This window comes from Sphaeramia orbicularis, chromosome 6 (assembly GCF_902148855.1).
Source record: "Sphaeramia orbicularis chromosome 6, fSphaOr1.1, whole genome shotgun sequence".
Classification (NCBI taxonomy): domain Eukaryota; kingdom Metazoa; phylum Chordata; class Actinopteri; order Kurtiformes; family Apogonidae; genus Sphaeramia; species Sphaeramia orbicularis.
Window position 1 is genome coordinate 12,868,307 of NC_043962.1, and position 15,575 is coordinate 12,883,881.

General features: G+C 34.5%; 1 protein-coding gene across 2 annotated transcripts; it reads right to left on the reverse strand.

Annotated features, from left to right (window-relative positions):
- Positions 1-7,319: 7,319 nt before the first annotated feature.
- On the reverse strand, positions 7,320-14,075 carry tigara (TP53 induced glycolysis regulatory phosphatase a). Of its 2 annotated transcripts, XM_030137282.1 has the most exons (7): positions 13,311-14,075; positions 13,100-13,218; positions 11,285-11,322; positions 11,057-11,178; positions 10,555-10,632; positions 9,869-9,979; positions 7,320-8,300 (listed from the first exon to the last, which is right to left on the reverse strand). In XM_030137282.1, exons 2-7 carry the CDS (start codon positions 13,147-13,149, stop codon positions 7,911-7,913), a joined length of 789 nt encoding a protein of 262 aa, XP_029993142.1. In that variant the 5' UTR covers positions 13,150-13,218; positions 13,311-14,075; the 3' UTR covers positions 7,320-7,910. The 2 variants fall into 2 exon arrangements, with proteins under 2 accessions (XP_029993142.1, XP_029993141.1); XM_030137281.1 differs by having other exon boundaries at positions 13,100-14,075.
- Between the last annotated feature and the right edge of the window lie 1,500 nt (positions 14,076-15,575).

Consider the following 15,575-nt stretch of genomic DNA (forward strand, 5'->3'; position numbering starts at 1 on the left):
CTGTACATGTGTCTGTACCAGTGGATTGTAAACCGAGGCCCCAGGACCTGGAACCACTGCAGCGACCTGAGCAGAGCAGCCTGAACACTGGGACACAGGTGGAACTGAGGGCTGACAGAATGCATCTGAGGACGAGGAGGTCAATGATAAAGAGTATTCAGCGGGATTTTATTGGTAAGTCGGATACAGCAATAAAACTATGTTCATATAAAGGGTTGTTCATTTGAGTATTTTGCATCTTAAAGGGTAGTTAGACCCAGTTATGAGTTTTTTAGACAACAGTTGCACAGCTTTATTTATTAAAAAAAAAAAAAAAAAAGCTGTCCACTGCAAAGAATACTCATTTAAAAAATTAAAAATGTATCAAATTTTTTTTACATCATACAAAAATGTATGACATAAAAATGCAAAATTGCTATATCATACTGTTTCCACTCAAGACTATCATTTCATGCAACAAACATGAAAGCAGAAACCTCTATTGTCCCAAGTCTCAAGAGATTAAAAATTCTCCAAAGATTCAAACCCATGACCAACATATGATTTACAGATGGAAATTTAGGCATGAAAATATTTTTTAACTGCAGACTTTTGTAGCATATTTTGTCAGCTATGCAAATTAATAATATATACCAATAATGTTCATACTTAAATTTCTTTGCAAACCTTTTCTGAACATATTAAATGTATTTATATACTCTACATGTACTTATTACCTCCGCCAGGAAGTACTGTGATCGCTTTGCTTTGTTTGTTTGCGTGTTTGTTTGCTAGCAAGATAACTCAAAAAGTTATGGATGGATTTTCAGGAAATTTTCAGGAAATGTTGATACTGGCACAAGGAAGAAATTATGAAATTTTGGTGGTGATCGGGGGGGGGGGCAGATCTGTTTTGGCGGAGGTCTGCGCTTTCCTTGTTTTATAATGGTATTTCACATTGAATTCTACTTTATTTTGCAGTTATTTTGCCAGTAAGAACACAGACCAGCAACTTTGTGTCAATATTTGATTTGAGAAGAAAAAGGTTTGTGTGTATGGACCTTCAGGGCGAGCTGTACAACTCTGTGAGTATCTATTTTTTTAGATTTAATTTGAGTGAAGTCAAGATATGAGTATGAACGTTCATGAAAATCATTTTGTATTTGGTTCTCTTTATCAAACAGAGGCAAAAGGACAAAGAAGGCTGTCTCTTCCAGCGGATTTGGTTGGACTGGGAAAACCATGATGTGTTTTATTCAACAAGTGGAGGCCGACTGTTAAAGATAGAAGGGGTGGAGCTAAATGCTCCCCAGCAGGGGTCACCTGCACTCTCTTCGGGCCTGCTGCAGAGGTTTCTGGGTCCTCTGGTAAAGAGACAAAAAAGAAGTGATGATGTGAACCGCTCTGATCCATTAGGAACAGAAACGCATCATTCTAGTCCTCCAAAACCGGAACCGGATCACGGGCAGCCTGAACGGGACCAAGCAGGCGCTGTGTCCAAGGAGACCATCACCTCCTGCCATGACCCCCTGAGGGTCTTACAATCCAATGGATCTGTGAGCCCTGTCAAGACCAATATTGCAGACAGCGCAGAACAATAAGAGACTGAGCTGGATTTGATGAGTGAGAGTCAAATGAGGCTGCAGTTTGTTTGTTTTTTACTTCACTATGTGGTGGACATAGGTGTCTGTAGATACACTGCGTTGTATTTGTGGACTGCAGTCAGAGTGAGAGCCACAGAATAACTTGGGAAAAAGATACTGACACAAGAAGGCAGTCTGAGGTTATACTGTTGTTCTTCAGGGGGGCACACAGAAAGAATTAACAGCGTATGAGAAAGTATCTTTAGAAACTCTTAACTTTTTCAGAAATACTGTTACGGAAAGATCTCAGATGATAATGTGTCCCAACAACTGTCACGTCACAGTGGCCTGAACTTTCCTGTTTAAATAGCAGAAGAAAGTTTGGCAACATTTGACATAATCCTGAGGCAGGTTTGGTCCAGCGGCCCCTTGTCCTTTAACCTCTTTTGTCAGTTAAATTTTAAGCCATTGCCAGATGTGGCAATGTTTGTTTTGCATATGTAACAATGGCTAATCTGTTAGTTATTATTAATATTTATATGAATAGTGTAATGTTTCATGAGTGGAGTTTGATCAATAAAAGCTGACGGCTGCATATTGTTTTTACTGAAACAGATCTTCTGCTATTCATAAACACCATAAAATTATGTCAGGTGCAGGACACCAAGAGTCACAGCAATGAAATAGTATTTATTTATTGAAATGTGTTCAATTACTTTCTTCGTAGGCTACTGTTCTATTATTTATATATTTTGTGGTGTGTTACATCTTATGTGGAAAAATAAAGTGTAAATATTCTGTAGCCTGTCTTGACTGCTTGTATTTTTAGCTTCAGGGGTGAAAAAAAAGTCAAAAAGTGGGAATAAGCGCATTTTGGAAAAGATGTGAGCAACATGTCCTGAGAGAAAATGGCATAAACGATACACTATACATAAAGAGTGAACCACAATCAAATAACCTCCCATTAAAACCATGCCTTTTTATCAAACCCTTCAACAAACAGCCATACTCTGAAGATATACTCCATATAACGCCTTTAGGATCCTTCAAGGCCCTGGTGGACTAAGAGTCTGGTTCAGACCAGGTCTAAATGTCAAGTGTCATGTCAGCTTTTGCTATGATGTGGTGCTATATAAATGAAATTTGACTGATTGATGATGATGATACCTGTTACATCACATGTTCATGAAAAATACATCATTCTAGTAGCTAAAGGGAACTGCATCCTGCTTGTGTCACTTTGTTTTTAATATTCAATTTTGATATCAAGATTTCAAAAAGCTTTCCGTTTCATTCAGTTTTGTTGCTTGCTGCAATATTGTGACTTCAATGCATAAAGGGTTAATATTCTCACCACCAAAAACATGACAATGGCAATTTTTATAGTTTATGACAACTAAACCTAAGAGTAACTGTGACACAAAGTGAATAAAAATAAAATCACAAAAAGTGACCATATAACATTAAATTAATAATATAAAACAACAGTTCCTCAAGATACAAATAAACCTACTTGTGCACTAAAATCAAATTGAGACTTTCAAGAAGGAACTGATGAAAAACTGGAACAACTATTGACAAAGAATCATGCAACAGGCCTTTTTTGATCCACAATAGATTATAACCCAAGAGAATGACACAAAATACTAAATGTAGGAAAATGGCATCTGATTATCTAAGTGACAAATTTTTTTTTTTTTAAAAAAGCTAAGGAATAATAATAAAACTAATAATAATACAGGGTTCCTACAGGTTTCTACAAGTTAAATTTCTGACTTTTTATGACCTTTTGAAGACTACCTAGAACAGAATTTAATGCCCATTTCTTGCCTATTTCATGGCCATACTGGCAAAAATCTGTGACTCACAGAATTTAGGAAAATGTATTTATTTACTCCAACACCGAGTTATTTCTCACTGCAAAGTTAGTGATAATTGGTTCCTAATTTCAATATAAATTGTCAGGTTGGAACGGGTGGAACTGAGTTGAATAACGTTATTTTCTTTACAGCTTGAACATTTCCCAGACACATTTAAACACAACATAGAAAACAAGTTTATGGCAACATAACTTAAGACCTACCATATTTTATTGCTTTATGTGGTCACACTTTAAGGTTTAGCTTTTAATTTCATTGTACTGCTGTGCAATGACAAATAAATTCTGATTCTGATCAAATGTAAGATATTTTTAAGAGTTTTTTAAAGGTATTAAATGCAGATTTGTAAACTCAAGGCTTTTTAAGACAACGCCAGAACCCTGTAATAATAATAAGAATAATAATAAGAATACAAATTTTTGTTTCTTTTTTGTTTGTTTTGATGATGCCTATGTCATCATTACGTGCATTTTTAATTTTTAATTTATAGCCAACAAGTGATGTATTAATGTTGGCTGTTTTATCTCTTGTTTCTGTCACCTGCCTAGGGACCACAGATGAAAAGTAGTTATTTTTACTAATTCTGGCATATTTACATGGGTGTATTTTGTATACAGCAATGTTCATAAATATACATGGTCCCTATTAAGTAAGCCAATGAATAAAAAAAAAAAAAAAAAAAAAAAAAGATAATAATGCTGGTTCTGTAAATTTAGTGAAACAAAATGTAAATTAGACGTATATAGATAAAAAATCCTCCTATTCTTCATCCATCTTATCCACTATCACACGTTTTTTTGCTCAGTCATGGGAGCTGAGAACCTGCGGAGGACAAACGGTTCACATCAGCTACAGTACAGCACATCCCAAGTCTTGGCATGCGGTTTTCTTTGTTGACTGAAGTGTTAATTCACAACATTGAAAGTGTCACTGATTTCCAAAAAGTCAACACGGGCGCAGCTTTGCCCTGTTTTCCTACGTAACATGTTTGAGCTCTCATATGATAAATATAGAAACTCAGACACTCATTAGAGTAAAAACTGCCCACATTTATAGTAATGAACAGCCAGACAGAAACAAGGGGATGATGACACTGAACTACAACACATTTTTTACCTGCGGTTAAACAGAGTAGCTCAAATCACAAACATCTAAACCTAACACTCATTTTATTGATTACTGTAGGCCTATGTAAAAGTCATATACAATAATAAATGTGTTTGTCTTCATGTATAACTAAAATTAAGGTTGATACTCACTGTAAACACAGAAAACACAGCATACAATTCCATTTATTAATCATTTTACACTGTTGACACATCTTCAACAGAGGCACATCATATGGATTCATGTATAACTTTCTGATTTTGATATTAGCTATAATAGAAATAATAAAACTATGCAGCCGTGTTAGAGAACCTGTCCTAAAATGTATTATAAAGTGGACATCCTCTGAACTGATACTGCATCGAACAACACAAAAATACAACTGGGATTTGTGAAAACAGTGGCATCAAAAGTAACCCCAACCTAAAAGATCCCCACAGACTCTTATTACAGAGTACCTTGATTTGTTCTTACTATTAATTTTTTTACTCTTGATTCTACTATTGCTTCTATCACGTATTTGATCTTCTAACTACTTGATTATTTTTTTTAATTTGCTTTTTAAAATTTTATTTATTTTTTTATCCTAGGCACTGAAAATTAAGGAATCTTTTTAAGGAATGGAATCACTCCCATCTTTTTAAATTAATTTGTTGTATCAATTAACTGTATTTATTACCCCGCCCCCTGAAGGAGAGGAAAGGGGTATTGTTTTTGGTTTTGTTTCTTTGTTTACGCTCTAGCAGCAAAAATATTGGTTGAATTCATACCAAATTTGGTTTATAGATTGCCAGTGACCCAGAATAGATGTGGTTACATTTTGGAAAAGTTGGTCAAAATTCCAATTATGATTTTTTAAAAATCATTTTTCTTCTCCCATTTACTTATAATGGGCACAATTTGTCTATGAAAACATCCATTTGGTTCATCATCACATCAGCACATGCATAGACATGACGACATCAGCTGGATCCATGCCAAAATAAGCTACAATAGGTGTGAGGGGTGGAGTTTGTTGCGCTGGGTACCAATTATTGTGATAATGCAGACTTCAAAATCTTGTAACTGAGTGTGTTTTGTTACAATATGTGTCTGAATATGAATGCAGCAATGTGCAACACTGTTGTCCAAAACACATTTTCCATATGGCATGATAAAGTTTATCCTGATTTCCCCCTTGGGTTTTTTTTTTGCACATTTCCCAGTTGTCCAAGAGCAACATTATATTAACAACATGATACATTATATGTTTTTACTTATTTGGCATTGCTGAGAATTTTTTTTTTTTTTTTTTTGCAAAATTCTTGTTAAAAAGGAAAATTATGTTTACCATGATTCTATTGTTAAACGCAAAAAACAGGGGAAATGTACAACGATTCAATACTTTTTAAGACGCATCTTGAAAACACGAGCTAATCAACACTTGTCTCATTTGTTTTCCAATTCTTCTTATGAAAGGATTTAAGAATTAACACATTGTACCATTGAGTGTATTCAACTGGAAAGAACATGCCTCACATACACCACACCATAAGTCCCTAAACAGTCCCTAAACATAGAACCTCTCGTTAGAGAACTCTCCAAATATTCTTCCTAAGTCCTTCAAAAGATGGAAAAGGATACAAGACCAGTATTTCTTTGAAACTATGCGTCAGCATTGTCGCCAACAGTGAATTAGCTTCAGTTTGCTGAAGAACATCAGTCTAAAGCAACGACCAATATGTCTTATATTGTGACAAACAAAAATCAATTTGTTTGGATTGGATGCAGGATGATGGTGACAAACTGATGAACGGGTTCCAAGAAAAGTGTTGTGCCTCCAGTCAAACAAAGTAGTGGAATGGAGTAAAGGATTCCATTATATACAGCAGGGGCGTCAAAGTCATTTTAGTTCAGGGGCCACATACAGCCTATTATGATCTCAAGTGGGTCAGACCTGTAAAATAACTTAACCTATAAATAATAACTCCAAATTTTTCTCTATGTTTTACAGTAGGAAAAATTAAAATTACATTGTGAAAATGTAAAAAAAAAAAAAAGTGAAAACCTGAAATTTCTTAAGAAAAATAAGAGCAATTTTAGCAGTATTATGCCTCAGTTTACCATCTACACATGTACACTGCACAGGATGTTTGTTCTTTATCCAAATAAAAATACCAGACTTTTTCAAAACTGCTTTTTTTCCCCTCAAACCTTGACTTAATGTACTTTTATACCTATGTGCCAACTTTTTTGGTTGAGATTGTGTGTAGCAGAGTTCATTCAAATGAATGAATGAACGCATAATTCGCAGTAAATAATGTTTTGACAGAAAAGTTTTCAAAACACCAAAATCACAAAAGTACACAGATGTCCCACAAACAAGTTTCAGTAGAATCATTCTAGTACCAACCGGTGAAAAAAATCATTTCAAGTTTTTTAGATGTTTTCCTCATGTATTTCTTATCTTACAAGATTATGTGCCTTTGACCATACTCTAAAATTCGACAATGAGGGAAACCTTTCCATACTTTATTAAAACTTTCACATAGAAGCCCAAACTTTTCAAGGTCTGGAAAACAACGCTTTAAAATTCCAGACTTTTTAAGACTTTCAAGACCTGTGCAAGCACCCTGATTACAACTTACAGATCACAGCTCATCTACAAAGGAACAAAACATGTAATATCAGGCAGAATATTGTTAAAACTGCACTTAGTTCTCTTACAACATTTCAGGTTGTTCATATTTGTTCAGGTTATTCACCTTTTTTGAGAAAGAAAATTTTGTAAATGTTAACATTTTCATGTATTTTTACAGTAAAACAAATAGAAAAACTTGGAGTTGTCATTATTTATAGGTTTTTATGACAGTACTTCACTGGTCTGACAAACTTGAGACAAAATGAACTAAAATGATTTTGACAGCCTCAATTATTAGTATCTTCATTGTAATTTTTTCATTTCATAAATTCATTCCATGGGCCGGATTGGACCCTTTGGCTGGTTGGTTTTGGACTCCAGGCCGTACATTTGTTACCCCTGATGTACAGTAACATGTTGAGGGAGATGACGGTCCCCTCCCTGTGAGAGCTTGTCTAGAGTTGCCACTGTTTTCAGAAATCTCAACCGTATCTTCGTGGAACTGTAATTTTGTCGGTGCAAATAAATCACAGGGTCCACTCTTTACTGAGAACTGGGGAAAAACATCCTGTGATTTTAATGAACACTATTATGGGTGCACCATGCATTTACTCAGATTAAGAAGAAAAAATAAATATGTGCTGTATAAATAAAATAACCTGTATTTTTCAAGTTTTCTCATCCATACCTTTCAGTTTTCATCTGTATCTAAACCTGTTTATTGTGACGTCCTTGCTACATCTACTTAAACTCTCCCTGTTGAACATGATCCCCTCTGTGCATGAACACACAGTGGATCCCTGACAACTTAAACCTGCCGTCCTCTTTAGTTATAGTCAGAATAAACCGACACAGACCTGTGTTTGGACTCAGAGAGAACATACGTGCTCGGTCTAAACCCTGAGGTAAGGGACAATGTAACTCTTCCACAAAATATTTCACTGCGACAACCATATAGGCTCCATGGGTGACCACGAGGGCATGGACCAGGACACCCCTAACCCCATCATCCGCGTTTCCCTCCACAGGAATTGTTTCTCTTGAAGTTTCATCTTCCCCGTTATCATCCCAGTGTTCTTCCCCAATCTGCTGGAGCATTTTCTCCATGAACTCTTTGACCCGCTCCTTCACCTGAACAGAGCAAAAATAACTTAAATGGCACCTTGTTTTTCTTGATCACCTGCATGAAAGTTAATCAGAAACACTAAACCTGATGCAACAACCTGTTAGTTGTTTTGTAAAACTAGGGGAGAGGCTTCTATAGCTGGTGCTGATTGGGGCGCCTGCTTCTTACGTCAAATCTATCTTTGTATATGTGCATCATCACCCCTACCACGACGTGCTGGTCACGTACTGGGATGGACTTAAGTTAACGTCCAAGCCAAGAACTAATGGATGAAGCCTGATGGAGTATCTTTTAAATAGAACATCCTTCCTTCCGACGCCCCCACACACACTCCCCCTGTCCTCCCACAGCTCTTACACAAATAACACAAACCTAAGCAGTGACTTTTTAATCAGGGCCAGTGACGAACATTGTGCAGTTGTTGGGTCATGTACTTTGATCCCCTGATTCTTAACAAGGGCTCTGACAAATACATAAGAAGTGCAAGCATGTGGATGCAAAGGGGCCCTGACTTTACCACATTATATTTGACAGTCAGGCAGTAAATAAGAGAGTGGATGTTTTCTGCCCCCTAGTGGTGGTATGTATTCATTGCTTTAGGACAATGAATAAGTGGAATTTTGTTGGCTCTGCTGTGTTTAAACCAAGCAATTGTGGAAGGACAAGGAAATAATCCATGGCCGAAGTCATTTTTTTAAAATGGTTTCGGAAATTTCTGGAATTAAATGTGACAAAGAAAGAGTTTGTAGTGATTTTAGATATTCCTAGTCCTTTTAAATTAAAAATTAATGGTCAGTCAGTGGAATTGTAGAAGTACTTGTGCCAAACTATACAATCAAAATCTTAGCCGTCAGAAGTCTAGCCATCTTTCGGTGTGAAATTCTCTTTTACTGGTCTGAATTCTGTATTCTTACAGTCTTATTCCTTTTTTTCATGTGGTTGTGACATTCTTACTAATTCTGATGGTTGTTGGTCTTTCCCTTGCATGATTTATATTTTATGACTGTGGCTGTGATTATATAGTTATCCAAGACCAATGTACTTCCACCCAGAATGAAAATGAGCCATAGATTGACATTGTGTTAAAAATTAAGCATAGTTTACTAATAGGAACCTGGTCAACTTTGGATTAGATGCATATATAATCCTGGCCAAAAGTTTTGGAATTGACACAAGTTTTGCTTTCACAAAATTTGCTGCCTAAGATTTAAATTATTCTAATTCCCATGTTTCAGAGGTACACTGAAGAACAATTATAAATATTAGAAAAGTTTTGAAGACTTTTATTGACAAATAGGTCACATTTATTTGATTGCTTTTACCTCTTCTTTTATCTGCTGTGGATCATGACATAACATTTCAACTGTATTCTATCGGCTTCATCTCAAACATTTAGCAGCTGTTTGTTATTTCTTGTATTTATTATATTACATTCTGTCTAAATGAGTATTTCTCATTTTGTGTTATTAGTACTGCACACTGAATTGCCCCTTTGGCAGACAATTAAATTTCTACTTGTCTTGAAAAAATAACAAAATCACAGATGCTTTCTAATCCACCTGTGTTGACTTGCCTGCTCTTGGGTCTCTCCTTCTGGAGGGGTAAAGTTTAGAAACGACTGACCAGCTGCCTTGGCCATCTCTTTCAAGTCCAGCATCCGCTTTCCCTCTGCTATGCCAAAGCTCTGGAAAGCAAGACAATGAGCCTGTTTATATGACCATAAAAATCCGATAACAGAGTAATCATATAATAATAATTATCAGATCTGACGTGTTTACATGCACTTAAGAAATGTAAACACGAAACATGAAAGCCCTGGTTTAGACACTCCAATCCATTATCGCACTTCTTTTGGAATATGTACATACATAGTGATGGTAGAATTAAACTTCCTGTCATTGTCTTTGAGTACATGACTTCCATTTTCTATGATTGTAATTGTGTTTGCACATGCACAGATGTAAAAGAATTAAATAAATCAGATTAACCTGTATACATGCAGGAACACATTGGAGTATAGGGGGGAAATCCAGCTACATTAATATGATTTCCCATAATCAGATTACTGCTGTTACTTGATAAAACATCAGATTATACTGTTTACATGATTGCTTGAATAATCTGATAACTCCAGAAATCAGATAATGATCGGAGTAGTGGTGTGCAAACTGGCTGATTGACTAGATTTACACAGATTATGGTAAGAAATATGTATACTTTAAAGAAGAGGCAGTAACATGGCAGAGATGTGTCACTCACCTTCTCTTTCAGTAAAGGATCACTGGCCTTTTGTAAACCTAAACAACTACTGTTGTGTTTCATTATTGTGTCAGCAGTCTGGAAGAAAACAAAACACCGTCAACTGAGATATGAACTACGGTACAAATCATTCCCTCTAGATTCTGATACAGTTTTCTACTATAGATGTACAGGGGTGAAAAAAAAATTTCTGGTATTGTTGCATTCTCCAAACCCACATGAAGTGCACATGCTCTGTTTTGTCAAGGTCGAAACTGGATGTTTCAGCAAGATAATGAAACACATCCAGGGTATGACATGTTGAAACTGTCAAGGATTTAGTTTTGTTATTTTTTCTTGTTAATAATAAACCAAAAAAAAATTTCCTTTTGAAACACAAAAAATATCTTTCTGCAAATATTTCATGATAAAATCTGACAATGTGTAAAATTTTAAGGGTATCCAAAAACTTTTTTCTCACGACTGTATAATGAACTTCAATGGGGACGTGGCTGTTCTGTACCTCCTGGGCTCGCAACATATCACTGACAAAGACATGGCTGAATTTAACATCTTTGAGGTAGTGTCCTGCAGCCTTCGCCTGCTGCAGTCCGGTCTCAGACAACGGTGAGTCGATAGCCTGGCCTGAAGTGGAGGAAGAGAGAAACAGAAAAGAGAGCTTTTAGAGAGAAAAAGAAGTCAATTTACATTTAAAAAATAAACTTAATGTATTTTTAAAATCATTTATTACCTTGTAGCAGGCCAAGTTTGTTGTACTGCGTTTCCCCACTGCAGGACATAAACAGTTTCTTAATATACATGTCAAAAGTGATTAACTGTGGTCAAGTTTTTTTTTAATCTGAGCTGCTGTATCCCTGTTACATTGAAATTATAGTGTTGTATGTGGGTGTAGGAAGTATGGCTGCAACACTTTAATTCAAACATGGCATCAAGGTCTTTTTTGAAAGACAGAAAACAGTGCAACTAAACAACACCTGATATTGCACATGTTTAACCCTTTCATGCATAGTGGTCACTACAGTGGACAGCTATTCTACATCTGTTCTCTTGTATATTCATGGGTTTTGTTGTTTTTGTTCCATATCAGCCAACATAGTGGACGCTCATGCACCATCCCATACACTGACATTCACACCATCACTGTAACTTTGCTGTTTTTGATAAACCTGATCTGCAGTGACATGTTTGAGTGTAAATCAATTGCTAGTAAAAATTGGGAATATGATAAAATGTGAGAAAACATCAGATTAGCTGCATTAAAAATGTTTTGATTTTATAGTTTTCACACAGTATATCACTTTCTGATATTGTATTCTTTGCTTCAAAAATTAAACACATGGTGTCCAGTGGATTGGACATTTTTGGAACTCCATGAAAAATTATGAAGGTAGATTTGTTTCTTTATTGCTTTAACCAAAAAAATATATATTTTCAATTAAAAAAAAACTTTTTCAATCAAAGAAAAAAGTGTTCAAAATAAATTTTTTGGATCATGAATTTTTTTTTCCATTCAAACACTTTTTTTAATTTAATTTTTTTTTTTTTTAGTTAAAGCAATAAAGAAACAAATCAACCTTCATAAAAAAAAAGGTTCAATAAAAAAATTCAATAGCATTGTTTTTTCATGCCTAAAGAAGAATAAAAACAATGAGGAAAAAAATCTAGGCTAAGGTTTTCATAATTCACATGCATGAAAGGGTTAAATATGTTTAAAGCTGAATCACAGAAGTTCTCAGAAATTTGATTTTATTGAACCGTTTCTAATGATTGATGAGGCCAAGTTCATTCACAAAAGTTTAACTCTTTTGATTTTTCTCCCATCTGTACTGTCTGACATACTGTGCAATTTTACTACTTATGTAAATATCTATAAGGCCTACAAAGTACTATTATATTTTTGATTTTTTGGGCACTCTTTCTTCATACTGCATACAGTTTCTTTACCCTACACTTTCTTCTGTGCTGCCTTGATTGAGGGATCAATAAAGTTTCCATACATATAATACTGACCCCTGGTGGTCGTTATGAGTCACTGCATAAATAAAAATAGACCTGAATGTCAAAGGTATCGACAAAGTGGACAGAGAAAGCTGAACCAGAGCCATGCCATGTTCCCCTTCAGAAAACTTTCCTTATTTGCATTTTGTTAAGACTGTCCACTATTACGGTAATGAGCTTATCCAACTGTGTTAACGACAGACAGTCTATTTTATCCACTGACTCCGCCAAGGCCTCATTTTATTTACCAGTAATTCACACTATGCTTCTCATTAAGTTATCACCTACGTGTATAACTAAAGTTTTAAGTAAATTCATGCAAACTGACTTTAGTTTAATTTATGGTCTAACTTTAAGACTAGTTGTAGCGTTAAAAAAAAATAAAATACAAGCTTAACGTGTCTGCTCTCATATTTTACATAAAGCCACTAGCAAAAAGAAAAAAAAAAGTATTGTTATTTTTTGTGTATAATTAGCTTCTTGGACTTCGGTCTAGACACGTAACATTTATTTACTAACACAAAATAACAATATTCCGTGCACTTACTGTCGAACAAGAGTTAATCCACACGTTAACTTTCTCATGTTGTTACGCATTTGCCAACACTGGCAGTTAAGCTCGTGCCCTAACACAGACTCTCGCGAATGGACTATATGGTCTCGCGACTGGGGTGGAAATATATTAAAAATTTAACATTTAATATCAGTATTTACACAGGACATCTTACAGAGACTGGCGTGGACAGAATGATGATTACTAATCATCTACAGCTGAGACCGGGGCTTCACGGACTGAATGTAAATCCTACACCGGAAGTGTGAAGTTTTGAGGTTGCACGCATTAGTAGCTCGGCTTCTGATTGGCTGAAGGAGTTCCTGACGTTAGCGCCACTTAGCCTCTTTACTCAATATTACATCTCCTTCATTCACCCGCTGATTACATTAAATATGTGACTGTCGCAACCTGAATCAGTAAATTAAAATTTTTGTACATGTGGGATAAATATGTTGCTTAGAGGGGAAGTATAGCAGTCTCCTAATGTTTGAGAAATTAGTTATTTTATTTATATTAATACAGTTATTCTTGAAGTGCTATTGAAATATTAATTATGCAAGCGGTTTACAAAAGCTATCACGATTTGTTTTTATCTGACGCTGATATATGACACTACATGAACTAAAAACAGCCAAACAACATCCTGCTTTGCACTTGACTTTATATTCTTTACTGTGTTCTTTCTTTCTTTCTTTCTTTCTTTCTTTCTTTCTTTCTTTCTTTCTTTCTTTCTTTCGTTCCCTTTTTAATTACAAACATCATATTATAATTTTACATTAGAATAGACATCATTGCAAATTTAAAAAAAAAAAAAGCATTTTAATCTTTAGGGTTAACTATATTTACATTATTATCTAAATGCACAGATTTTCTTTCTTTTCTTCGATTTAAAAGAGCTATCACGATTTGTTTTATCTAGTGCTGATATATGACACTACATGGAATAAAAACAGCCAAACAACATGCTGCTTTGCACATGACTTTATATTCTTTCTTTCTTTCTTTCTTTCTTTCTCTTTTTAATTACAAACATCATATTATAATTTTACATTAGAATAGACATCATTGCAAATTTTTAAAAAAAAAAAGCATTTTAATCTGTAGGGCTAATTATATTTACATTATTATCTAAATGCTCAGATTTTCTTTCTTTTCTTCGATTTAAAAGAGCTATCACGATTTGTTTTATCTAGTGCTGATATATGACACTACATGGAATAAAAACAGCCAAACAACATCCTGCTTTGCACTTGACTTTATATTCTTTACTGTGTTTTAGTTCTTTCTTTCTTTCTTTCTTTCTTTCTTTCTTTCTTTCTTTCTTTCTTTCTGTCCTTTACAATAATTACAAACATCATAATTTAATTTTATATTAGAAAAGACATCATTGCAAATAAAAAATTGCATTTTCATCTTTAGGGTTAATTAAATTTACATTATCATCTAAATCCTCAGATTTTCTTTATTTTTCAAACTTCGACTCAGTATTTACTTTTAATCATTATCATTGTTTAACAAATGTTTAATTTTTAGATTTCTCAAATATTTGTCACGTTCAGACCATAAATAGTCATGTTAAATCAACCTTCTGGTTTCTCTAAGTCTCACTCAAGAAGAAACTTTTTTTTAAACAACTGATTTGCTATTTACCATCATAGTTCTTGATAACAGCTGATACTAGCATTTCTATCATAACATTGGAATGGGAAGTTTGACAAGCTGTAGGTGTAATGTGTCTTAACATTTTTATCTATATAGTATATGTCAATTTGCCTTTTTTAATATGGAAACTTTTGTTTTGGCAAGATTTATAGCAGAGATAGTGGATGGTGTATCCAATCTAACAAGACATGTTTTATATATATTTGATGTTATGCATTTATATATAATGTGACAACCTGTGATTTATGAATTGTCATGTAGAATGACTAAGAAAGGTATGTGACTGTCTAATAAACATTCACATATCAAATATCAAATAAATCAATCATATGGAATGATTAAAAATAAATATACATAATGAAATGTAATCTAAAGTTATCCATCAGACTCTTAATGTTGGGATATATTATTTATAAATGAGATTTACAGACAGTCAAAAAAAAAAAAAAAATCCATTCAAATAATGATATTATGTTAACTTAAAATGTGTAAAGTGTCCTGATACCCTTCTGCTTCAACATGCAGAACTAAAAAAAAAACCAAAAACATTTAAACAGTTACTTTTTACAACTAAATGCAGTTTTCTGCAGCATTTGCGAAGAAGGGCCACTGGTTGATCATCTTTATGTGTACGTCCTTGCAGAATATTGTGTGCAAGTGTGTCCATTTTCAGTTGTATTTAAAACTATTCTAGCCGGTGGAAAATACATTATTTAACCTTTCAAGTAATGAGTATAACTCACTGCTGAGTCTGCTCAACACATTTGGACACATTATTCTACTCACTATGACACAATACAAAAGC

Excerpts from the sequence above, each read along its gene's own strand:
- tigara (XM_030137282.1), bottom strand. The coding sequence starts at position 13,149 with ATGCGTAACAACATGAGAAAGTTAACGTGTGGATTAACTCTTGTTCGA. Across the intron at positions 11,179-11,284 it reads CAAACTTGGCCTGCTACAAG|GCCAGGCTATCGACTCACCG; the intron begins GTAATAAATGAT and ends CCTCCACTTCAG. Across the intron at positions 9,980-10,554 it reads ATCCTTTACTGAAAGAGAAG|AGCTTTGGCATAGCAGAGGG; the intron begins GTGAGTGACACA and ends CTTGCTTTCCAG.